This window comes from Phacochoerus africanus, chromosome 3 (genome assembly GCF_016906955.1).
Source record: "Phacochoerus africanus isolate WHEZ1 chromosome 3, ROS_Pafr_v1, whole genome shotgun sequence".
Lineage (NCBI taxonomy): Eukaryota > Metazoa > Chordata > Mammalia > Artiodactyla > Suidae > Phacochoerus > Phacochoerus africanus.
The window spans coordinates 155,618,991-155,642,124 of record NC_062546.1 but is presented as its reverse complement, the minus strand read 5'-3'; the positions used below and the strand labels follow the sequence as shown (position 1 = coordinate 155,642,124).

The 23,134-nt window shown below is 35.1% G+C and overlaps 1 protein-coding gene across 1 annotated transcript in view; it reads right to left on the bottom strand.

Annotated features, from left to right (window-relative positions):
• Positions 1-2,161: 2,161 nt before the first annotated feature.
• ZNF804A (zinc finger protein 804A) overlaps positions 2,162-23,134 on the bottom strand; it is a 302,430-nt gene continuing 281,457 nt past the window's right edge. Inside the window, exons 3-4 of the mRNA XM_047773027.1 lie at positions 7,840-7,970; positions 2,162-5,864 (exon numbers count right to left, since the gene is read on the bottom strand). Of these exons, the coding sequence (XP_047628983.1) occupies positions 2,627-5,864; positions 7,840-7,970 (3,369 nt within the window). The 3' untranslated portion in view covers positions 2,162-2,626. The remainder of the gene's footprint in view (positions 5,865-7,839; positions 7,971-23,134) is intronic.

Genomic DNA, 23,134 nt, shown 5'->3' with positions numbered 1-23,134 from the left:
CCCTTGATTCTGGAGTTGGTGTTATCAGAATAGATGAACAATTGCATCATCATACATTTGTTTTGAGTCTTGAACATAAAACAAATACCTGGACTATGTGAGCAATATCTTATCAAAGAAACCAAACCTCTAAATGAATGATTTATTATAAGAATGGTCTTGACATACTTAACTAACAACCTTTTCTTGTCCATCACCTGGTATCCAAGACATCCAATTGACTTACCAAGTTGAGTTTCAATTAGTCTTGAGTGATAACTGTAATCCTCAAACTTTCTAGGACTTTCTATTTTATACTTAGCAATCAGGCATATTCTGCTACAACTAAAAATTTAAGCATAACTACACATTATTTAACAAAAATAAATATAGGAGAGCAACAGAATGAAGTCAAAATAAAAGGAATGACAACATGGAGAAAGAAGCACACATACAGGCAAATGATATATACAGTTGAATTAAGAAGGAAAAGATCGCAGGGGAAAGAAAGTGAAGAATCCAGTGCAGGTTAAGGATCCAGTGTTGTAAGTGCAGAGGGTGGGGTTGCTATTGTGGTGTGAGTTTGATCCCTGGCTTAGAAGTTTCACATACACATTTTTAAAAAAGAGTAAGATCAAGAGGTAAGAGATAAATATGTGGGGTGATAGTTGGAAGATGACAAAAAGAGGGAAAATCTGCATATTTTAAAGTGAAGCACTTGGTTTGATTTTAAACAGCCAAAGCAGCAATTCTGCTCTGAGATTAAAAACAAACTGGGTCAGCAATCGTCAGTTAGTATTCCCATTATCTCAAGATAGTATAGTCATCTTCAAAGGTAGTTTCAAATATTTTGCTTGGGGAAAAATCATCCATTCCAACTTTAATTCCCATTTTGGAACATGTTATCTTAGAGCATTTGAAATAGAATCTCTTCTCTTACTATTATTTCTTCTTACTTTCAATCATAAAAGAATATATATGCAATCTTTCACAACCATTTTGCAGAAAAACCTTTAAATCAATGACTATTATGGCACATAATCAAGAAAGCAAACAACATAGATTTTTCCCTTTATTTCTCTTAAAATAGAATTCAATATAGATTATTCTGATATGGGAACACATGTTTAATGCTCAATATTAAACTAACCCAATTCTTAGAGTAATCATATAAAATAGCATTTCTTCAGTACAGCATTACTTAAAAGTTGTTCTCTCTTCAGAAGGTTTCAGATGGCCTCCCTTTTGCCTGGAGTCATTGCTAGTCTAACATCCTTTATCATTTGCATGTGGTGAGGTGACCCCTCTCCACCAGGCATGCAGACTTTGTATTAAAAAAGGCATGGACTACAGCAGGTACACATTAGGAAACTCTCTTGAGAAAAGTGTGATGTTCCCTGTTTTCTATTTAATAATTACATTCTTTAGAACACATGGAAGCAGCACTTAGATGAACAAGAATGCAGAGATCATTAAAAATACAGCATAATCTGGAAAGGTGACTCTAATTGTTCCTGGGTGATGTTGAAATATGATACACACATGACTACTAGAAAGATCTGCAGAAGGAAGAGCTATTTATTTACTGTCTTTCCCACTTCTAGATTCTCAATTAAGAGTATATCCAGATTGTATTTATGCCATTCTTCTCAAGATGTTATATAATAGTGGTTAATTGTTAAACCTATTCCTTAATTCATGCCAACATTCTGATATATGTGTACTTTCTGCAAATATTGAAAATAAACATACTACATTGGATAATTTTGATACACAAGATTTTTATAAGAACTTATATTGGTTACTTGCTATTCTTACCTCAGCACTGTTTTATAGTTGTTGGAAGAACACTATGTACTTGGCATATTTCATAGTTACCCCCAACCTCTTACTCACCAAATACTAATATTACTTTAACAAGAATTTCTGTGGTTCATTGTTTAGAGGGCCAAGTGTAACTCTGAGTATGAGTAGCATTAAGACAAACAGAAAAGCAAATGGACCCGTTACATTTATTCTTAGAGATGCTATTATAGATTAAGTATTGATAGACTCCAAAGATATTCTGCTTAGTTTCTTAGATTCAGAGATGCCACTGGAGAAAAGATACAATATAAATTTAAAACCTACTGTTACTATACATTCCCAAAATAGTGAAAACCAACTAAAAACAAGGATTTGATTTACTTAAGTATTTAACAAAAATTTATTGCAAGAGATATCTTTCACTGAATTTACAGTTTCAAGGAACATGGTACAAAACATAGTGCCATCAGCTTTGTCTAAACATTAAATAGGTGCAAATACACAGAGATTAAAAAAAACAAAGAGCATACTTTACAACATAAATTATAGTACTATAAATATATTTTATGTACATTATACATACTCTTAAGACATCATTTTAATATACAGAATATATTGTATTGATTTTCAAACTATTCAGTGCCTTAATAATATTATATATCAGAAACTTAAGAATTTATTTGTATCATTACACTTACAGTAAATCATTTCATATCAATGATGCCATATTTTGGCTAGTTTATGTCCACCATTTAAATAGGCAATTATCCACTTAGTTGAGCATTTACGCACATAGCAGTAGTTTCCACATGAGCATTTTCTTTCCCTTTCACAGCGATGACTAGAAGAGGGGCTGTAGTGGGATGACTGTAGGGTGGGGGGAGAGCAGTGAGGGAAAGAGTGCATGGGGGAGAGGTGGGAAGGCCAGATGGCTAGGATGAAGAACTGAAGCTGGAATGATTGGCATCTGAGGAGGAGAAACAAAAGTTGGCTGATTCCCAGGACAAAGCCTTGGTCCTACTGGTCCAACTGAGATCTGAGGTAATGCCGTTCTGGTAAGAGCTGGGACCTGGGACAGAAACTGTTGGTGCGGTTGAAATACCTTAAAGGTCCCTGCAGCAGCAGCAGCGGCTGCAGCTGCAGCCGCTGCCGCATGCTGCTGCAAAACAGTGTGGTGGATTGTGGTTACAGAGGTAGAACATAAGGGCTGCTGTAAAGGCAAAGGCTGCAGAGGTGTGCTAGGGGGTGGGAGGGCAGCTGGAGGAAAAGTGAATTTGACCTTGTTGGCCAGCACGTTGGGTGGTATGATGTGCTGGTAGACTTCACATGGTAGATTTTTGAATTTGTCATGGTTTTCTATTGGGATCAACAATGCTTGTTCTGGTAAAGCTAATGGAGCCAAGATTTGCTCTGTTGTTACAAAGGCATGGCCACTGATGTGTGCTTCTTTGAGTGGTAATGGTGGTTGTGCATTAAGGATTCCTGAATTAAAACACAGCCACTCAGTAGATGCTTCATTCATCTTTCCTTGTGGAAGGGCCTCAGCCAGTTCATAATGGCAAAGGTATGACTTAGGTTGTGGCTGTCTAAAGTTTCTTTCAATAGGAGGCATCTTGAAAGGAGTCTGCTTTTCATTAGTATTTATATTCTCACTTCTTTCTTTGTGTTTGAGCAAGGTACCATTGATTTCTTCTTTTGCTGGGGCACTAGCTATATACACTGACGTGGTGGGTTCACTGGAAATCTCTGGCAGTTCACCAGACGTGGTTTCCATTACGATGTGCTCAGTTTCACCACTGGTTTCAGAAGGAAGGGGACTGCTGGTGTGCAAAGCCAGTCTGTTTTCTACTTGGTCTATTTGTTCTGAGTTCCTTTTGACATCTGCAATTTCTTGTGGTTTTATTTCCTCTTTTTTGTCTTTGTTTATTATTTCATCCTGGTGATGTAATGAAGATTTAGTAGGATAATCTGCCTTCTCTTTGAGTTCCAAAGCTTCAAAACTAGTGTGGAATCTGCTTCTTTTTCTCCTCCGTTTCCTTTTAGGTTTACAAGGAACAGAAGCACTGGGTGGCCTCAAAAATTCTTCTGGTAAATAATGATGTTGATTTAAACTTTCGTCTGAAGAATAAGAATATGAATATTGTCTACGCTTTCGATGGCATCTTTCTGATTCATTAATGAGAGAATTATAACCTCTTTTAACCGCCTGGTTCTGACTCATGCATTTCATATCATTTTGAAGAACTAAGTATCTGTGATCATGACTACAGCTGGACATTTTGGCTTTCCAACTACAGTAAGTTCTGGAGTATGTTAAATTATGTTTCCCAGGATGTACCATTGTTGAATTGGATTGTCCATTTAAAACAACTGAATTCTTTTTACAATGGTTTATAGAACTGATAATATCATTATTATTGTATTCAGTGTTCTGAGTTTTACACATTTCTTCATTTTCACTTAAGTATATGGATGCTGGTTTGGGCCTTTTATCAGGTAATTGCTGTGAATCTAATAACTGATCTGCAGCTAATAAATACTGTTTTCCTGAAACTCTTTCCAGTAAATTTTTCCTAGTTCTATCTGTGTAACTATTTTCTGTTTCCATTTTGAAGTGAGTTTCTGATTCTTTGGTTTTCTCTCCATAATGATGGTGACATAACTTTCTTCTTTTTTTCTTCCTTCTACTTTTATGGAACCAGTGTTCATGAGCATCTTTCAATCTTATTCTGTTGTACTTGCCACCTGGAGCATGCTCTTTCTTCTGATTTTTAGTAAAAGTGTATTTTTTTGTTTTTCTATTCCTACAGGAAATATTTTTATACCTCTGACACATATTCTCATTTTTTCCAGAATCACAGCTATTGGAGAGCTTATCATCAGCCAAAAGAGGAGTAACTTGGGTATATTCATTTTCACTGCCTCCAATTTCATAATCAGTGAGTCCTGCAATAAATGTATCCTTGCAGCCTGAAACTGATCTCTTGTAGATGTCTTCCTTCTGCTGAGAATAAAGATCATTTAGGGGCAGCTTGTTTTTATCTAGATTGTTGTTTACTTTAGTGGACTTAAAGTCAAAGCAGAGAGGATTACAGCTATAGGAAACTGATGGTTGAGTAGTCGTGTAAATCAGCATTTCTGATGGCCACTGAAGAACTGTGGATCCATCTTTGTTAAGCACAGGTACAAATGGCTTGCATGGTCTTTTATGTAAGTCCGTTTTCCTATGTAAGATTATATTATCCTCTTCAGAATTTGAAGAGGCCAACATGTCAGGGCTGTGACTTTTATTTTCAGCTTCAATTGTGGATGTACCATTATCCTTAACATTTTCCTCTGCGGTAGCTTGCAAAGATACACAGTCGTTAGCCACATCAAGAACTGTGGATTTATTTTCTAGCAGCTCAGAACTGTTGCCATTTGTAGGTATCTCTTCATTAGAAACAACATCTTCCACTGGAATTTGATCTGTTAATGGGACAGAATTTTGACAATTATCTGTATCAAGTGATAAAGAGGGCTGAAACTGGCAAAATGGAGGTGAAAATAATGGATCTTTTCCACTAGAAACTTCTTTCATCTCTTGAGTTGGTGCATTTTCTTTATCAGTGCACATTACCTCTGGTGGGTGAAAAGAGTTAGCTTTCTCCTCAGAACTTAAAAGCACATCTGTTGGTGAAGATAGCTGAAGATGACAAGCACCGGGGACAAATCTACTTTTTCTGCTAAATCCCCTTTCCACAGAGGCATCATCATTGTAATCAGAAAAGGCTGCAGCTGACGACTCCAGCTTCACGGATGCTTTCTTTGGAAATGCAAAAGAAAAGCCAATTTTGTGTCTGTGAATTCCCTGGGCTTGATCTCCAAGTTGGTTATTTTTGGCAGTATAACTATCCGTGCTTTCTGGATCTGCAGCAACAGTGGTGACATCTTTAGCATTCTCTTGACTGTGAATCAAAGTGTATTTGAAATCTTCCTGGTTATTAACTGAATCCACAACAACTCTTTGGGAAATTTCATTATAATTTTCTCTCACAGTAACGGTTGTTGACTTGAACATGGGGCCACTTCCAGGAGCACTACAAAAAGAAACAAAACCATGTTCTTAGACAGGACACTTGTGAGGAAAACTACTCAAACACTTACATCTTAGAAATATCATTATAAGATTTTTTCAAGTTTTAAAATTTTTATAAGATAATTACTTTCATGTAGGGCAACAGCCTTCCATAGTACCATATTTCATTTAGTCATTCATTATTGTTTGCGATGACCTAGAGAAGCTGTCTCTCATAGCTATTAACAGCAATGGTCAAAGACATTTCTATGCTCTCAGCCAGTGTTTCCAGACTAAACCAGGGTTTTTGTTTTGTTTTGTACCCCATAGCCTCTTTAGTGACACTGTGGAGTATTACGGAATTCTCTAAAATAAAATACCTTTTAATTCACAAATACTTAACATCATTGATACTATATGGAAAATAAGAAAGTTAAAGAAAAACCTCTCATTCATGATGTAAGTAGTCTGGGAATTCAGTTCAACAAATATATTCAACCATTGTTTACAAGCATCTACCATAGGCTAAGAGACATAAAAGTTTGAGTCTTTTGAAATTGCTATCCTTTTTTATTTTTTATGGCATTACAATATACCATAAATAGTTCTTATTAAAAGAACTATATTTCCAGCACATAAACAAAGAACTACCTAATTATCATCTTTACCCCAACAGAATCATGCTGTACAGAATTTTCTGTGCTTTTCTAAAATGTTAGTTTCTCAGAAGTTATAAATGTCCTCCAGTTTTTCAAATTGAATGCTTCCTTTAAAACAACAGACTGTTTCATTGCCTTATGTGACATTAAGAAACAACACTACTCTTATTTTGCACCTCTTTAGAGGCACCAAATTATTGGGAAAAATCATGTGTGTGTGTGTGTGTTTTATGTGAAACGTACTGTAGGCTAAGAAAAGTAATTTAGAATTGAAGTTTTGCTTCTTTTATACATATCTTATTATCAACTCTAATTCCCTTAATATATAAGAATTTATATCTATAAATGCTATTTATAGGACATTAAATTACATAGGGCCTATGATTCTCTGAAACATAAACTTGTATTATTTTTCATTTACTACCACACAGGATAAAAATGTCTAGTTGGTACAGCTGATCAGTTATGTTTGATGTTAACAGTCACTATAGAAGTCCAGATATATTTAAATTTTATTTTAATTTTTCCAAATCTGACATCTCATAAAATGTTTTGATATATCAATATCCACTGACACTATTCTGTATAAAATAAATTTGGTATAAAATAGCTTTGTTATATAGACAATAATCAGAGAGGTGTATTTAATGGAGGTGGGGGCACTCTAAAGGGTGGTCTTCTTTTCATACCATTGTCCTGGCCTGAATTGTTGATTTCTGATTTACAGCACTGTAGCCACTCTCTGTCAGAAGCAAGTCAAAGTATAAAAGTTGTGAACTTTTAATAGTTCCAGTTAGAGTTCATTCACAGTGAAATTAATTTCGACCTGCCACTGAAGTACACAGGGTCTTCCTGTTCTCTCTCTGCTATATATATATATATCCTTTTTCTCTATCTTCACATATATATGCGGTGTGTACACACACATATATGTATTCTTAAAAATAATTTCAAATAAAAGTTCTCCATTTCAATTAAAAAAATAAGTACCTCCTACACCTCCATTTATAACAAAGGCCCTAGCAATAAAATGTTATGAATTTCACCAAGAAACAGAATAGCTTTCAACTAAGATAAATAGCAGAATAATGTAAAATTTATTTTTTTACAAACCAAATTATAGCCATTTGGCTTTTTATTGAAATGTGCATTAAACAGGTGTTTGCATAAAATTCAAGTTCAATTTACTTTTTACGACCAACAGAAAGCCATGAAAATTTGAATTTTATTCTAGGTACAAAAATAAACAGATTTGTGCCCTTTATTTGGTCTTTTATTTTTTCTTTTTTGTTGTTTTGTCATGTTTTAGGAGAACTTAACATTTCACCACACACTCACCATACAGTTTCCTTTCTTAGCTCAGCCAGCTTGTGCAGGCGTTGGAGTGCCTTTTCCTGTTTTCTTTCATCTTTCCTGGATTTAGATGCTACATTTCGAGCAAATTCCCTTTGTTTCAGTTCTTTGAGCCTCTATTAAAAAATATGAAAATGATTAAAATATTTGGGTCTATGGCAATGTCAAAGTTACTATTGTTGTTGGAATTTTCTAATACATCATCTTTAACCTCATCTTAGGAAAATACAGCAAATGTGACAATTCACTTCTAAAATATTTTCTTGCATTTTTGGTTTGTAAAAATTGCCAAAACATATTATTATATTACTTTAAAAGATATACTTATGCCTTAGTAAATTGGAATGGAAAACTTTCATCTTTGCTTATTGATTGTTTGCCAAGGTTCTCTGCCTAATAAAGCCCTACCTTTTGTCTTTTTTTTTTCTTTTCTTTAGGGCTACACCTGTGGCATATGGAGGTTCCCAGACTAGGGGCTGAATCGGAGCTCTAGCCACTTGCCTACGTCACAGCCACAGCAATGCTACATACAATCCACGTCTGTGATCTACACCACATTTCATGGCAATGCAGGATCTTTAACCCACTGAGCAAGGCCAGGGATCGAATCTGTATCCTCATGGATACTTGCCAGATTCATATCTGCTGGGCCACAATGGGAACTCCTAATAAACCCCTATTAGCTTGTACACTTCAGTTACATATAATAAATTTCATCATATTTTGATGTGCTCGATACCAGCAAGGTATCTGATTCTTTTCATATTTTCTAAGAAGAGTAAATGTATTATGTTAATCCATAAGGCAAATGCCCTCTACTAATGTGATTTAAAATAATCCTTCCCTTCAAATATCAGGCATATTTCCCAAATAATTCAAGATCTGGGAAGAAAATTAATCGTATTTTCATGGAAATTCTTTTTATACTGAGCATGTTTCATCTGTATTAAAGGAGCTCAGGTTTTGGGCTCAAGGCCAGAGAAAGAGCATGTCAATTTGAATAGAATTGATAAATAGCCATGCATGTGGCATGATTTAAGAGACACCAAAGTGGTCCCATGCCCCAAATATTTTCACTATAGTCTTTCACAGAGGCAGTATATAGTTATTAAAAATGATTACTGTTTTTTTTTCTTGTGGAGCTCATGCTGTTATGCAATTGTGGTATGTCAGTCTTAGACTAGGACTCTAAGATAATAAAACACATACTAGTCACATTTTTATGAAGTGGCTGAACAAAGTCTTAATAAATGCCATATATATATATTTACACACACACACACACACACACACACACACACACACACACTGATGTATGTCAAGGTCTTAGAACAATGCCTGATATATAAAAGACTGGCTCAATAAAATACTTGTTGATTTATGTGGGAATTACTTAGATCCTCCAAACTAGGAATTTTCTGGCTTTAAAAAAGTTAGTCCTGCTAATGAAATAATATTAGATTCTTGGTTGTCCTAGATTGTATTAGCTCAATTTCTCTGACACAGGACCACAACCTAAACTTCAAATAATATCTAATACTTTAATTAATGGGGTTTATATAAAGTATGTATATGTTTAACATATATGAGATTACTCTAGAACAATTATTTTAAAATAATACAAAGGTATTTTGAGATCATTGAACTGACATGTTTGTGTAGGAGTTTATTTTGAGTTGAATTCAGAAAAAAGAAAAGCCATGTCATAAATATCTAAATTGTACTAGTATTTCATAGAAAGTAAAACTTTGATATATATCATTACATTGATGTAACAATTAAAAGTAGCTACACTTTTATAATATATATTACATTATTTATCGATTATGAAAAATATATAGAATTAGAGTGTAACAGGCAACAAAGTTTTAATTCTAAATTTTAGATATTCATAGTTTTGGGCACCTTTTTCTCCTAATCATTGAAATCATATTAAGACCCATTCAATAATTTATTGGGAAGTTCCCTTTGTGGTGCAGCAGAAACAAATTTGACTAGTTTCCATGAAGATGCAGGTTTGATTCCTGGCCTCACTAAGTGGTCTGGGATCTGGAGGTGTTGCTACGTGTAGGTCATGAGCTTTGTGTTGGCCGTGACCTGTGGTATAGGTCACAGAAGTGGCTTGGATCCTGTGTTGCTGTGGCCAGCAGCTGTAGCTCTGATTTGACCCCTAGCCTGGGAACTTTCATAAGCTGTGAGTGGAGCCCCAAAAAGCAAAAAAAAAGTATTGAACACCAGCAACAGTCACTCTATTAAATGGCTGTGAAATTTTAAAAAGAGTAAAGAAAATGCTTATAACTTTATCTTGTATATGTCTGTAGGTCTGTGACTATGTGTGGAAAAGTGTTTGTGAGTCTATGTTTACAAGCACTTTGCAGAAACTAGGAGGGAAGACACACAAGAAGAGATAACGGCAATCAGTGACTGAGATATTCTTACTGTGTCATGTGAGGACAGAACAGGGGTGTGACTAAATCCCCAGGAAGGCCACTTGGGAAAAATAACATTTGATCTGGTCTTGAAGGATATAAAGAGTATGGACAGGAAGCGCTGAATGTTGGAAGTGGGAAAATAAAATACTTTTATATAATCATAGAAATATAAGCATGTATATTCTTTAAAAATGCATGTAAAGAAGTAGGGCTAGAGGAGAGTGTATGTGTGGGAGTAATGAGAATTACAGTGTCCAAACAAATCATGGGGGAGACTATCATATGATTAAATGTGACACTGAAGGACTTTAAGGAATGAAATGCCACAATGAGATTTTCATTTTAAGATTCTTTTGGCATCAGTATCATGAAATTTTGCCATGGGACAAGATTAAAGACAAAGCAACCAATCAATAGAATATTACAATGAACCAGGTAAGAAACTTTAACAGCCTTCTCTAAGGGAGTTGCAGTGGAAAGAAAAAGCAGAATTAGTGACTAATTGGATGTGCATAATTGAATTACCTAAAGGATATGCATTGCTTTTCTGAGAAATACCTCCTGCCATTGTAACAAAGAGACATTCAATCAAGAGAGGATTTGGGTTAGGAAGAGGATGCTGACAGAGAGTTTCAAAGAAACTAGAAGATAAGTTCTCTAAAGTAAACACTTAGAAGAATCAAAGTGCTAAATGAAATGAAGCAAGAAAGTTGCAATACCAATAAAAGAACTAATGTTCAAATATTTTTTAAAAAATCTATTTATAAATATGATATTTTAGCAAGTAGATTAATTTTTCCTACTAGATCTTTTGGGAAGCTGGCGACAACAAATAAGAATAATAGATGACTATTTTAAATAAAATGTTTAGAATAAAAGTTAATTATATAAATATGCACATATAATCCAATTAAAAATACAATACTTCTGGAGTTCCCTTGTGGCTCAGTGGGTTAAGGATCTAATGTCACTGTAGTGGCTTGTGTAATTGCTGTGGTGCAGGTTCAATCTCTGGCTTGGGAACTTCCACATGCCACAGGCATGGCCAAGATACATACATACATACATACATACATACAATGCTTTTAGCAAAAAGCAAAGTTTCTTTTATAAATGAAATGCCCATAATTTCGCTATTTAATATTTCAAATTAAACCATTCTGATTTTACTAAATCCACTCCTACTAACATTGTAGTTAAATAACAAGGGGTCTGTTGATGACCAAATGCCAGTACTGTTGTGTTATCTGTGATAAACTGAGTGACTGACATGGCTGGAATCAGCCCCCAGGTGCTGATTTAAAGAACTGTGTACATTTAGAATGTAAATGTTTTAGTCTGGTAGAGGTTGTCAGGGAGCACCAAATACATTCAAGTGTTCCTACTGATCTCAATCTCCTTCTATGTACACAAAATTTTCTTATCTCAGTGACAGACTTTCTGATAACAAGGTAAATAATATGATTAATATTTAGGGACTGTTTAGTTACAGAACTTACAGGCCTGGCCAGATACTTTGCTTAATTTTAGGATAGAATTGATCAGTCTTTATAATCTTTCTTGCATTTTTCTGCAGCAAAATAAAGTACTAAATCATATATTTTATCTAGTTATCTTTTTTCTTTTTTCCAGCTGTACCTGTGGCATATGGAGTTTCCTGGGCTAAATCAGAGCTGCAGCTACTGGCCTATACCACAGCCACAGCAAGACCAGATCCAAGACACATCTGCAACCTGCATCACAGCTTGTGGCAGTCAGATCCTTAACCCACTGAGTAAGGCTAGGGATCGAACCGGCATCCTCACGGAAACTATGTTGGGTTCTTAACCTGCTGAGCACAACAGGACTCCTATATCCAGTAATTTTAAAAGATAAATAATAGAAACCAAGTACATTTTTTGAGAATGCCAAATGGAAAGAAAATTAGGATCCACACAAATGAATATACAAGATAATATCTGTGAGGCTCATGGAAACATCAATGCTATTTCAAAAGTTTCCTCAACAGTTTATTGAGAATCACTCAAAAGACATTTTTAGTGATAAATATCAAGACAGAAATGGAATTAGCAAATTAAAAGTATGTTAAAAGGAATTTGTGGGAGGATGTGGTCTAGCTACTGCATTGCAAAACACATTATAATGTACACTCACATGTAATTCAATATATACTTTGAAAATATGCAACAAAGGATGAAAAAACTAAGAATCAATATTCTTTGGTTATGATATTATCTCAGAGAGTCTACGCTACTTTCCCACTGATTTATTTATTTTAGTCTAGAGGAAAACAGAATGTCACAAGAGCAAAATGGGTCATTAATCCTCAGATATGGACTCAGGAAAATCCATGGAGTTGGATGGTTGGGAAAGGCAGAATAATTGTGGCCTTACGTTTGTGATGGTGTTCAGAGACTGGCAAAGGTTTATTCAATGTGAGAAAGAGCGAGAGAGAGAGATTTAAAAATAATTCATCAGTTTGTGTTTAAACACTTAGGTAAATTACTTAGTTTTACAAGTGCAAACCAAACTTTCATGAATATTTTCCATCTATATTTTATACATCAGTCTGATTATATCCAAAAGATAGGTTCCTAAAAGCAGAATTACTAGAATAAAAGATAAATGTGCACTTTTTTGAGGTTTTTCCAAACTGCTATTTATAAATTTATACTATTTTTGCACTCTTCCAAACAGTATGTGAGAATAAATACCTTATCAATGTTGAGTAGCATCATTCTAAATTTAATTGACAGTCAATAAGTGATATATCATTAATGTTAAGCCTATAATTCATTTCTTTACTATGAAGCTGAAATATTTTACATACATATTAGCCACATATATTTCTTCCTTGTAATTAATATTACTCCTTAAAATTTATTATGCAACATTACTTTGATCCTAAAAATAAACACATGAGCAAACATGGCTAGCATTACTATCCATATTTAGTGATGACAAAACTGGAGCTAAGCAAGTTTTAGAGACTTATTCAGAGTTGCATGCAAGTGATAGAACCAGATTGGAATCAGTTTTTCTGGGAATGTTTCCTGTGATTTATTTTCTGTATTTACTTTGCTGTTATTTAAGCTAACTCTTAAGATCAGACTGATTGGGATGCGATGCAGGTACTCATTATCTTTCAGCAAATACTCTTTGAGTGTCCATTACCTGTCAGCTGGTATTCAAAGCACAGGTGATATATCTGTCATAGAGGAAAAAAGCTCTGTTTCATGAACTTTTCATCATAGTTGAGAGAGACAGATATTAAAACATTTTGCATAGTATAATAGTGAAAAGTGCTGTGGATGAAATGAATTTAAGCTGAGGGTGCATGTGGTAAAGGGAGGGAGAACAATTTCAAACAGAGTGATTAGGGAAGGTTTTCTATTAGGATTATTTTATGTTTAACAAATTGCCATAACCTCAACAGCTTTAAACAGCACACATTTACTATCTCAAATCTCACATTTATTATCACACAACAAGCATAAGTCAGTATGCTTGTTCCTCACTCAATCAAGGTGTTGGCCAAGATGTTTTATTTTCTAGGGGCTTGTCTTGGGAAAAAATCAACTTACAGTCTCCTTAAGGTTGTTGTTAGAGGTCATTAACTTGTGGTTGTAGGACTGAGAGCCCCAGCTTCCTACTGGCTATGGCCAGGACACTCTCTGAGTGCCCAACTTTCAAGCAATAGAAATCAACACCTAGGGAGTTCCCATCATGGAGCAGTGGTTAATGAATCCAACTAGGAACCATGAGGTTGTGGGTTCGATCCCTGGCCTTGCTCAGTGGGTTAATGATGCGGTGTTGCCATGAGCTGTGGTGTAGGTCACAGACGTGGTGCGGATCGGATCCTGCCTTGCTGTGGCTCTGGTGTAGGCCAGTGGCTACAGCTCCGATTAGACCCCTAGCCTGGGAACCTCCATATGCCATGGGAGCAGCCCTAAAAAAGGCAAAAAGACCAAAAAAAAAAAAGAAAGAAATCAACACCGAGTCACCAGTATAGCACTTTTCCCAGGGGTGATCAGCCATTACCTAGTGATAGGTTGCTTATACTGGACAGCTTCCTTCAAAGAAGGGTCAGTATTTTGTCCTTCCTGCAATATGTTTACTCTAGATGTGGACTTACTGTCCCTCCATGCAGCACTTCTGTCAAAACTACAATCTATAGACTTAACAGAGTGTTATTTATACCATCATGAATTCCCCCCGCCCCAGTTTTGATCACTATTCTGATCAAGGAACTCACTTCACAGCAAATAAAGTATGATAATGGGCCCATGCTCATGACTTCACTGGTATTACCATGCTCCCCATCAAACGGAGGTATCTGCTTTAACAGAATGGTAGAATGGCCTTTTTAAGACTCAGTTCTACCTCCAACTTGGTGGCAATACCCTACACCTGGAAGTTAAAGCTGCTACCTTGGTTCTTTGGGTTTCTTATGCCACTGAATCAACAGGCAAAGAAGGCAGCCTCTGTACTGCATGAGATGACTGATCCTGATTATCAAGGAGACAATTAACTGCTCGCCATAGTGGAGGTGAGGAAGGCTATGTCTGGAATACAGGAGATCCCTTTTGGTGTCTCTTAGAGTTATTGTGCCCTGTGATTAAAATTAATGGAAACTACAACAACCCAATTCTGGCAGTACTACTAATGGCCCAGACCACTTGGGAATGAAGGTTTGTGTCACTCCACCATGGAAAGAACCATGTTCAGCTAAAGTGCTTGCTGAGGGCAAAAGGAATGGGTAGTGGAATAAAGCAGTTATAAATACCAACTATTACCACATCCCCATGACTAGTTATGGAAAAGAGGGCTGTCATGGGTATTTCCTCTTCATTTTATTATGAAAAAAATATATATTTATTTTCTTTCCTCATTTAATCTCTTATTCCATAACATAAGATATAGTGAATTCACATCATACTAGTTAAAGTGACAGGATACCAAGGAGAAGAGTGAACATCAGCCCAAAACTCTGCATTATCTTCTGGGGAACAAGAGAATTCATTGTCAGTTGCATATAGGATAGTTGTCTCATGTTAGGAAGCACATTACCTGGTGTTTGTATTTAGAGATAATGTACAGTTTAAGGAGAGTCTGTGGGTGCCAAATTGACAGGGGGTAGACTTGTGATGGTTAACTCTATGTGTTAGCCTGGCTAGGCCAAAAACCCAGATATTTGGTCAAATGCCAGACTAGATGTAACTGTGAAGGAATTTTTTAGATGAAATTAATATTTAAATAGGTACATTTTAGATGCTAATCTCATCTAAAAATCTTTTTTCTTAATCTCATCTAAAATATTTTTTAGGTGAGATTAACATTAAATTAGATGAGTAATCAGATTTACTCCTTAAATCCTAGTAAAGAAGATTAGTTTCCATAATGTGGTGGGTCTTATTCAATCTGTTGAAGCCCATAAGAGATAAGTCCCCCAGTAAGAAAGATGTAAGAAAGATGTATGTCCCCAGACCCACTTTAGATGAGATTGAAACATCAACTCTTTCTTGGGTTTCCAACCTGGCAACCTTCCCTACAGATTTTGGACTTGTCATGTCTCACAGCATGTGAGCCAGTTCTTCAGGATAGGTCAACAGATAGATAGACAAATAAACAAATGTAATATATCATATTATCTAGAGAACAGTGATTAACATGTTTCCACCAGAGGATGAGTATCTAGTTATGATGTTTGTGGTGAACAAAGAAAAATGCCTTCACATTATCAATTTCATTCTTCAAATTCATTAACAGAATTCCAATTTTGAGGTGGGCAGAAGGATATTCAATTAAAATAATAAAAATCTCCGCCTCCCTGAGAAAAGACTGGATATGACACAGGCCTCACTAACTAAATTGTAAATAGGTGTCTCTGAGGAGGATTGCCTAAAATAAATAAATAAATAGTCTCATTAAAGAAAAAAAATTGTTTTTTAAATCCATGTTTTTCACTTCTTATCCATGTGTAATTGTGAGTATTAGATGGGGAGCAACCATCTTTCAGTTGAAAGGCTATCAGTAAGGCAGAGAATATCTAGACGCTAATGATAGCAGAGCTCATCTTGTGTTTTAGTGAGTTATGAACCCAACTAGTATCTGTGAGGCTGTGGGTTTGATTCCTGACCCCGCTTAGTGGGTTAAGGATATGGCATTGCCTTGAGCTGTGATGTAGGTTGCAGATGCAGCTCCTACATTGCTATGGCTATAGCGTAGGCCAGCAGCTACAGCTCTGATTTGACCCCTAGCCTGGGAACTTCCATATGCCACACCTGTGGCCCTAAAAAGGCAAAAAATAAATAAATAAATAAAATAAAAAGATAGCATCATTGAATTACTGCATCATTTTAGGATTGATTACCTATGTAGTTTGGAAAAAAAATTAAAATTTAACTTTTTAACTTGCAGATGAATGTAATCTTAGCTTATATACCCACTTACTAGATGTGTGAGTGGATAATGAATTCATATTCTTGGATCTTTGTTTCCTCAGATGAAGATGCTGATGATATCTAAAGTTCCTTCTAGTTTTTACATTCTAAGATTAATGCTGTGTTGCTGAAACTCGGCTTTTGTGCACTGATGCCCACCAAATTGAATCTCAGCAACAATTTTTAGGTGAAGGAGAAAATAATAGTTGATAACTAAATAAATGTATATTTCAGAGCAAAAGTAATGATGATCTTGTTAAATGTTTTCCCTAATACAAGTAAATCCATTACTCCTTTGCATTGTTCTAATATTTCTGTTTGTATTTTCATATATCTTAGAAAGTTACTATATTACCCAATATTACTGTTTCCACAGGCTTAAAATTTCCTTTAAATTCCCAAGAGTTGTTTCCATTAAGAATTATTTTCAATGGTTTTTGAAAAATCTAAGTGTGCTTTCTATCTTACATAGAGTTTTTTTAAAGAATTACAGCTGTATCACCATTTCTATTTCCTGAATCTATTTAACTTTCTTGGAAGACACTATGCACTGGGTTCTATTAGAATGTTAGCAAATATATTTCTTCAGGGAAGGTTAAGATATTAAGTGAATGGCATCACACTTCAATGTGTAATTTCCTTCTAGTCATTATTTAATCAGTGGCATTATGCTGAGTGAACCTGTGGAAGATTCTTTTTTAAATTTCTTTTCCCATTACTATCATGAATGTGTATCATTTGGACTTTTCTTTTGGCAGCTTTAAAAGCATCTAATCTCTTAATGGCATATCAGATCTGAACACTATCTTTCCCCACGGCCTCTCATTCTTTAGATTCCATTAACTCAAGTTTCTCTTTGTGGACAAAAACTCATTTTAGTTCTAATATAAAAGTCTTTGCAATCTGTATGTGTTATGTCTAAAACTGATTTCCTGACCATTCAGTTCATTTTCTTAAGTGCTGGATCAGAAGTGTCTCATGCATTGTAAGTGCTCATGAATGCTTGTAAAATTGGATTGGCACAGGATAGCAGTGATTAACTTCCTCATAAAATAGGTTTTGAAAATTTGCTAACAAAAATCTCACTAAGATCTTTGGTAGTAAAGGGAAAGCAATGGAAACTTGAGACTAAGAAATATTGATACTTTAATTTTTAAAAAAATATATCAACTTGAGTGTACAAACGTGAAAAATAGTTAAGAATTGTGACTCAATGTTATAAGGAAATACAATGCAGCTACTACTAATAATTCTGAGTTTAAAATATGGGATGTTGTTGTACTATAACGCTAATTTTAAAAATAGCATGCTAATAACTTTACAATATAATTAAATGTATCTACATTTATAGAAATAGACTAAAAATTCCAGAAACACACAAACACTAATGATATTTCTATTCATAAGTAAAATCAGAAGAATTGTATTTTTTTCATTACATGATATTTTCCCATTTTTTTCTTACTAGCATGTTTTACTTTGGGAAGGGATTTTTAAATTTAAATTTGACATATAAAATTAGATACACTTTAAAACTGAATCAAAAAGTACCTTTGTATGGATCTTCCCATGATACATTCATATTTATGGCCTAATAAATAACTAGTTGGTTCCAAATACTTCCAAGCTGTATAACATGCACAAGTAAATCAATATATCCAATAACAAAGGATAAAATTAATTTGGTGAATTTTTATATACATGATTTTTAACAACATGGATGGAAAAATTGTAGGTTGGTTAATATTTTAATCATCTTGTTGGCATACATATTGGGAAAGTAATATGTAGGGACAACAGTAGTCAAAGTCTGTGAAAAATACAATAAAACATATAGACATAGGAGTTCCTGTTGTGGCTCAGTAGAAAGGAATCTGACTAGTATTCATGAGGACGCAGGTTTGATCCCTGGCCTTGCTCAGTGGGTTAATGATCAGGCGTTGCTGTGGCTCTGGTGTAGGTCGGCAGCTGCAACTACAATGCTACCCCTAGCCTGGGAACCCCCACATTCTGTGAGCGCAGCCCTAAAAAGACTAGATAGATAGATAGATAGATATACACTTTTCCCCCCTCTCTTTCAAAAGTATTTTATATACGTAATTACAGATGACACGTAACTTAGTATGTTATAAAGAAATAAACTTTCTGGCTGTCCCCAGAGAACTCTGAGCTACTAGAGGCTGCTGCATTTCTTGCCATAGAGCTCCCTACACATTCAAAGCCAGTATCTGAGAATTTGCACATGCCAAATTCAGCTTATTGTTTGCATCTGTGACTTATTAAACAAGGCAAAGAAAACTGCTTTTAAAGGACTTATGGGATTAGATTAAGCCTAATGAGATCACCTTAAAGTCAACTAATTTGGGATCCTAATTGCATCTGCAAAATCATTTCACTGTAGAACAGGGATTAAGGCCTAACAAGAAGATGTGTGTGCTTAAGGGGCTAGGAATCTTAAAAGTCTATATATATTAGAGAATCTTACCTATCATAGGAATAAAGTAGAGATTGAAAAGGAATGTATTAGTTTTAAAGATACAAAGTCTCGTTTCTTTCTTTTCTTCTTCTTTTTTTTTTCAGCAGCACCCGCATGGCCCGCATGGCACGAAGATGTTCCCAGGCCAGGGATTGAACCTGAGCCACAGCAGTCACAAAGCTGGATCCTTAACCCACTAAGCCACAGGAGAACCCCAAGACAAAAAGTATCAAATACTCTGTTAAAATTCTTGGATTGTATTCTATAATTACACAAAATTGGGGCAACAACCCATATATATATATATATATATATATATATATATATATATATATAATTTTATAATGCTCTTAAGGAAAACCAGCCATTTCAAGTAAGTTAAAAATGTCTGATCCACAAAATATTTTCCTTCCTTTTCTTTCCAGTGATCAAATAAGATGACAAAACATAATTAAGAAAAAAATTATAAATTTCCTCCAAACATAGAAAATGAGACGGAAGTGGCCCTGATGTTTGAAGAAATCCAGATTATAAAGCCAATTGGATTAGATTCACAGGAAATACAGATAAGGAATAAGGCAGCTCAGAACAATGAAGCAATTGTGGTGATTCCAAAGGGAAATTCTGAGAATCTGCAAATTGGGTGGACAAATGCAGAAGTGATGAGTGGGCCTAAATGTAATTATTAGACTAATTTAATAACTGGACTCTGAATAGCTAGACCAGGGTTTCGTCCAGCAAAATAAAGACCTACTTCAGCAATGAAAGAGGAACCTATCTCCTCTAGCTAGACATTCAACATAAAATCACCCTAGATGCCTATAAACACCCTTTGCCAATAAACACAAAGCTCAGGATGTGCATTCAGTTCAAGAAAGAGATCCACTGGAAACAAATTTATAGATTCCATTCTCTGTACTGGTCATCCTAGTCCTTCCAGAGGAAAAATAATGACACATTACCTACAGAGAAATGAGACTGAAATTGAGATAATCAGTAACACTGAATGACAGAGGATTGAAAAAACGCTACTAATTTAAATCTCTGAGGGAAAATTTTTGAATCCAGAATCTTATATACTTAAGCAAATGTTGAGAGAAAGAAAACATTTTAAGCCAGAGCAAGGAATTCCCGCCATGACTCAAGGGGTTTAGAATCCTACTGAAGTAGCTTAGAACCTGCTAAGAAGGTGCAGGTTCAATCCCTGGCCAGGCACAGTAGTAAAAGGATCTGGTGTTGCTGCAGCTGTGGCATAGTTCACACCTGTGGCTCAGATTTAATCCCTGGTCCAGGAACCTCTGTATGCCATGGGTGCAGCCATAAAATCTAAAAACAAAACAAAACATGCCAGAGCAAAAAACAAAAAAAAATTGTTATCTGATTATCATAAATATCTTTTGTCAGGATAAACCACAGTAAAAGAAAAAGAAATACATAAGAAAGGATAACATGAAATATAAGAATCAGCAGCAAATGAATATTGTAAAAAAGAACCAAAGAAAGCTCACCAGAATTTAAAAGGAGCCCTCTGAATCTTAATGCTAGGGATAGTCTCTTTCAAGCAGCAGGATTTAATAACTAAGGATTATGTACCCTTCTTTATATGTTCAGTAAGGCTTGTTTCTATAAAAAATACTGACTTAATCATAAGCACGTATATTGGTGTTCGGCATAAAATGAGTCAACATAATAAAAGTATATTGAAGAATTAATTACAGTTATAGGACAAGAATAAATTTAACCATATTCTTTTAACAGTTTCAAATTGTTGAACTTATCAGAATTCTAAAGTAAGGAAAAAGTTAAAATCCGGGCAATGCTCCCTTATTTATTTATTTTTTATTTTTTGTTCATAGCAGCTTTATCTGTGACAGCCAACATTGGGAAACAGCCAAACTGTTCTCAAAATCTCAAGGTCATTACGCTGAGTGTAAAAAGGCAGTCTTGAAGGGTCACCTACTGTATGACTTTATTTTATGACATTTTTGAAATGACAAAATTATAGAGATGGAAAACAAATTAGATGTAGCATGGAGATCTCTGCGGTGGCTGAATTGTTGCAAATCTTTTTGTTGTTGTTTATTGAAGTATAGTTGATGTGTTATTTTCTGCTGTATAGCAAAGTGATTCAGTTATATATAATGTTTACACTCATTTTAATATTCTTTTCCATTATGGTTTATTATAGGACTTCGAATATAGTTTTCCGTCTGTGCTATACAGTAAGACCTTATTTATTCCCTCCATGTCAGATTAAATTCTTTATCTTTTATATCAATGAGTCAATATATCATGACTAATGATGATGAATCAAGAAATAAATAAGGGAGTTCCCGTTGTGGCGCAGTGGTTAACGAATCCGACTAGGAACCATGAGGTTGCGGGTTCGATCCCTGCCCTTGCTCAGTGGGTTAGGGACCCGGCATTGCCGTGAGCTGTGGTGTAGTTCGCAGAAGCAGCTCGGATACCGCGTTGCTGTGGCGTAGGCTGGCGGCTACAGCTCCGATTAGACCCCTAGCTTGGGAACCTCCATATGCTGCAGGTGTGGCTCTAGAAAAAGGAAAAAAGACGAAAAAAAAAAAAAGAAAGAAAGAAAAAAGAAATAAATAAGGAAGAAAACATTTAAAATTATAGGAAAACTATGAAATTCCCGTTGTGGCTCAGCGGGTTAAGAACCTGGCATAGTATCCCTGAGGATGGAGGTCCAATCCCTGGCTCGCTCAGTGGGTTAAGAATCTGGTGTTGCTGCAAGCTGTGACATAGGTCATAGACACAGCTTGGATCTGTAGTTGCTGTGGATGAGGCATAGGCCAGTAGCTGCAGCTCTGTTTCAACCCCTAGCCTGGGAACTTTCATATGCCATAGGTGTGGCCATAAAAAAAAAGAAAAAAAAAAGAGAGAGAGAGAGAAAGAAAGAAAGAAGGAGGGAAGGAATGAAGGAAAGAAGGAAGAAAGGAAGAAAGAAAGAAGAGAAAGAAGGAAAGAAAGGAAAGAAAACTATTAGGTACCATGTGGATAACAGTATATTTAATGAAAATCGTATGTGAGTAGGAAATAAAAATACTAAACCTTCATCTTCCAAAATACTATATCAGAGAGCAGTCTAAAATTAACCAGTCAATAAAAGGAGTTCCTGCCATATCGCAGTGGGCTAAGAATCCAACTGCAGCAGCTAGGATTGCTGTGGAGGTGAGGGTTTGATCCCCAGCCTGGTACAGTGGGTTTAAGGATCTGGCACTGAGAATTTGATCCATGGCCCAGGAACTTCCAGATGCCACGGGTGTGGCCATAAAAAAATCAATAAAAGAAATATATACATAAATAATACTTGAATATGTAATTTTAATAAGAACTTTTAAAATGGCTAAATGTGGTTACCTCATGAGTCTGGGAATGAGCTGAAGAGATAAGGACATGATAATCCTGGATCATTCTATATATTATAATTACTTGTTCATGTTCTATTAAAACCTGTTTTACATTTTAAAAATAACTTACAAATTTAAATGGTTAGAAGAAAACATTTAACATATAATAAAAATAAAGAGGAAGATACTATATAAGCAGAATTTAATGATCCCTATATAGCACTGTCTTTATTACCTTTAAAAATAAAAGTGCTCTACTTTAAAACCTGGTAAGGATAGATGGAGTCCATTTCTAAATTTCAAAGAATACTAATGAACTAATACTACAAACAAGTTCTCCATCAGTCCTTGCCTAAAAATAGTGCCAAGACTACGTCTTGACTTAATCGAAATTATTAATGATAGATTAATAAGAAACCCAGGATTTAATTTTTTCATTCTTTTTAGACAAGGTTATAAATGATTACAAGATTTGAACTTTTTCTAAGCTAATAAAGACTTTCCTCCTTGACTAAAATAAGTAGATTTTAAACCTTTGGAAAATGTAATGCTGTAATCATG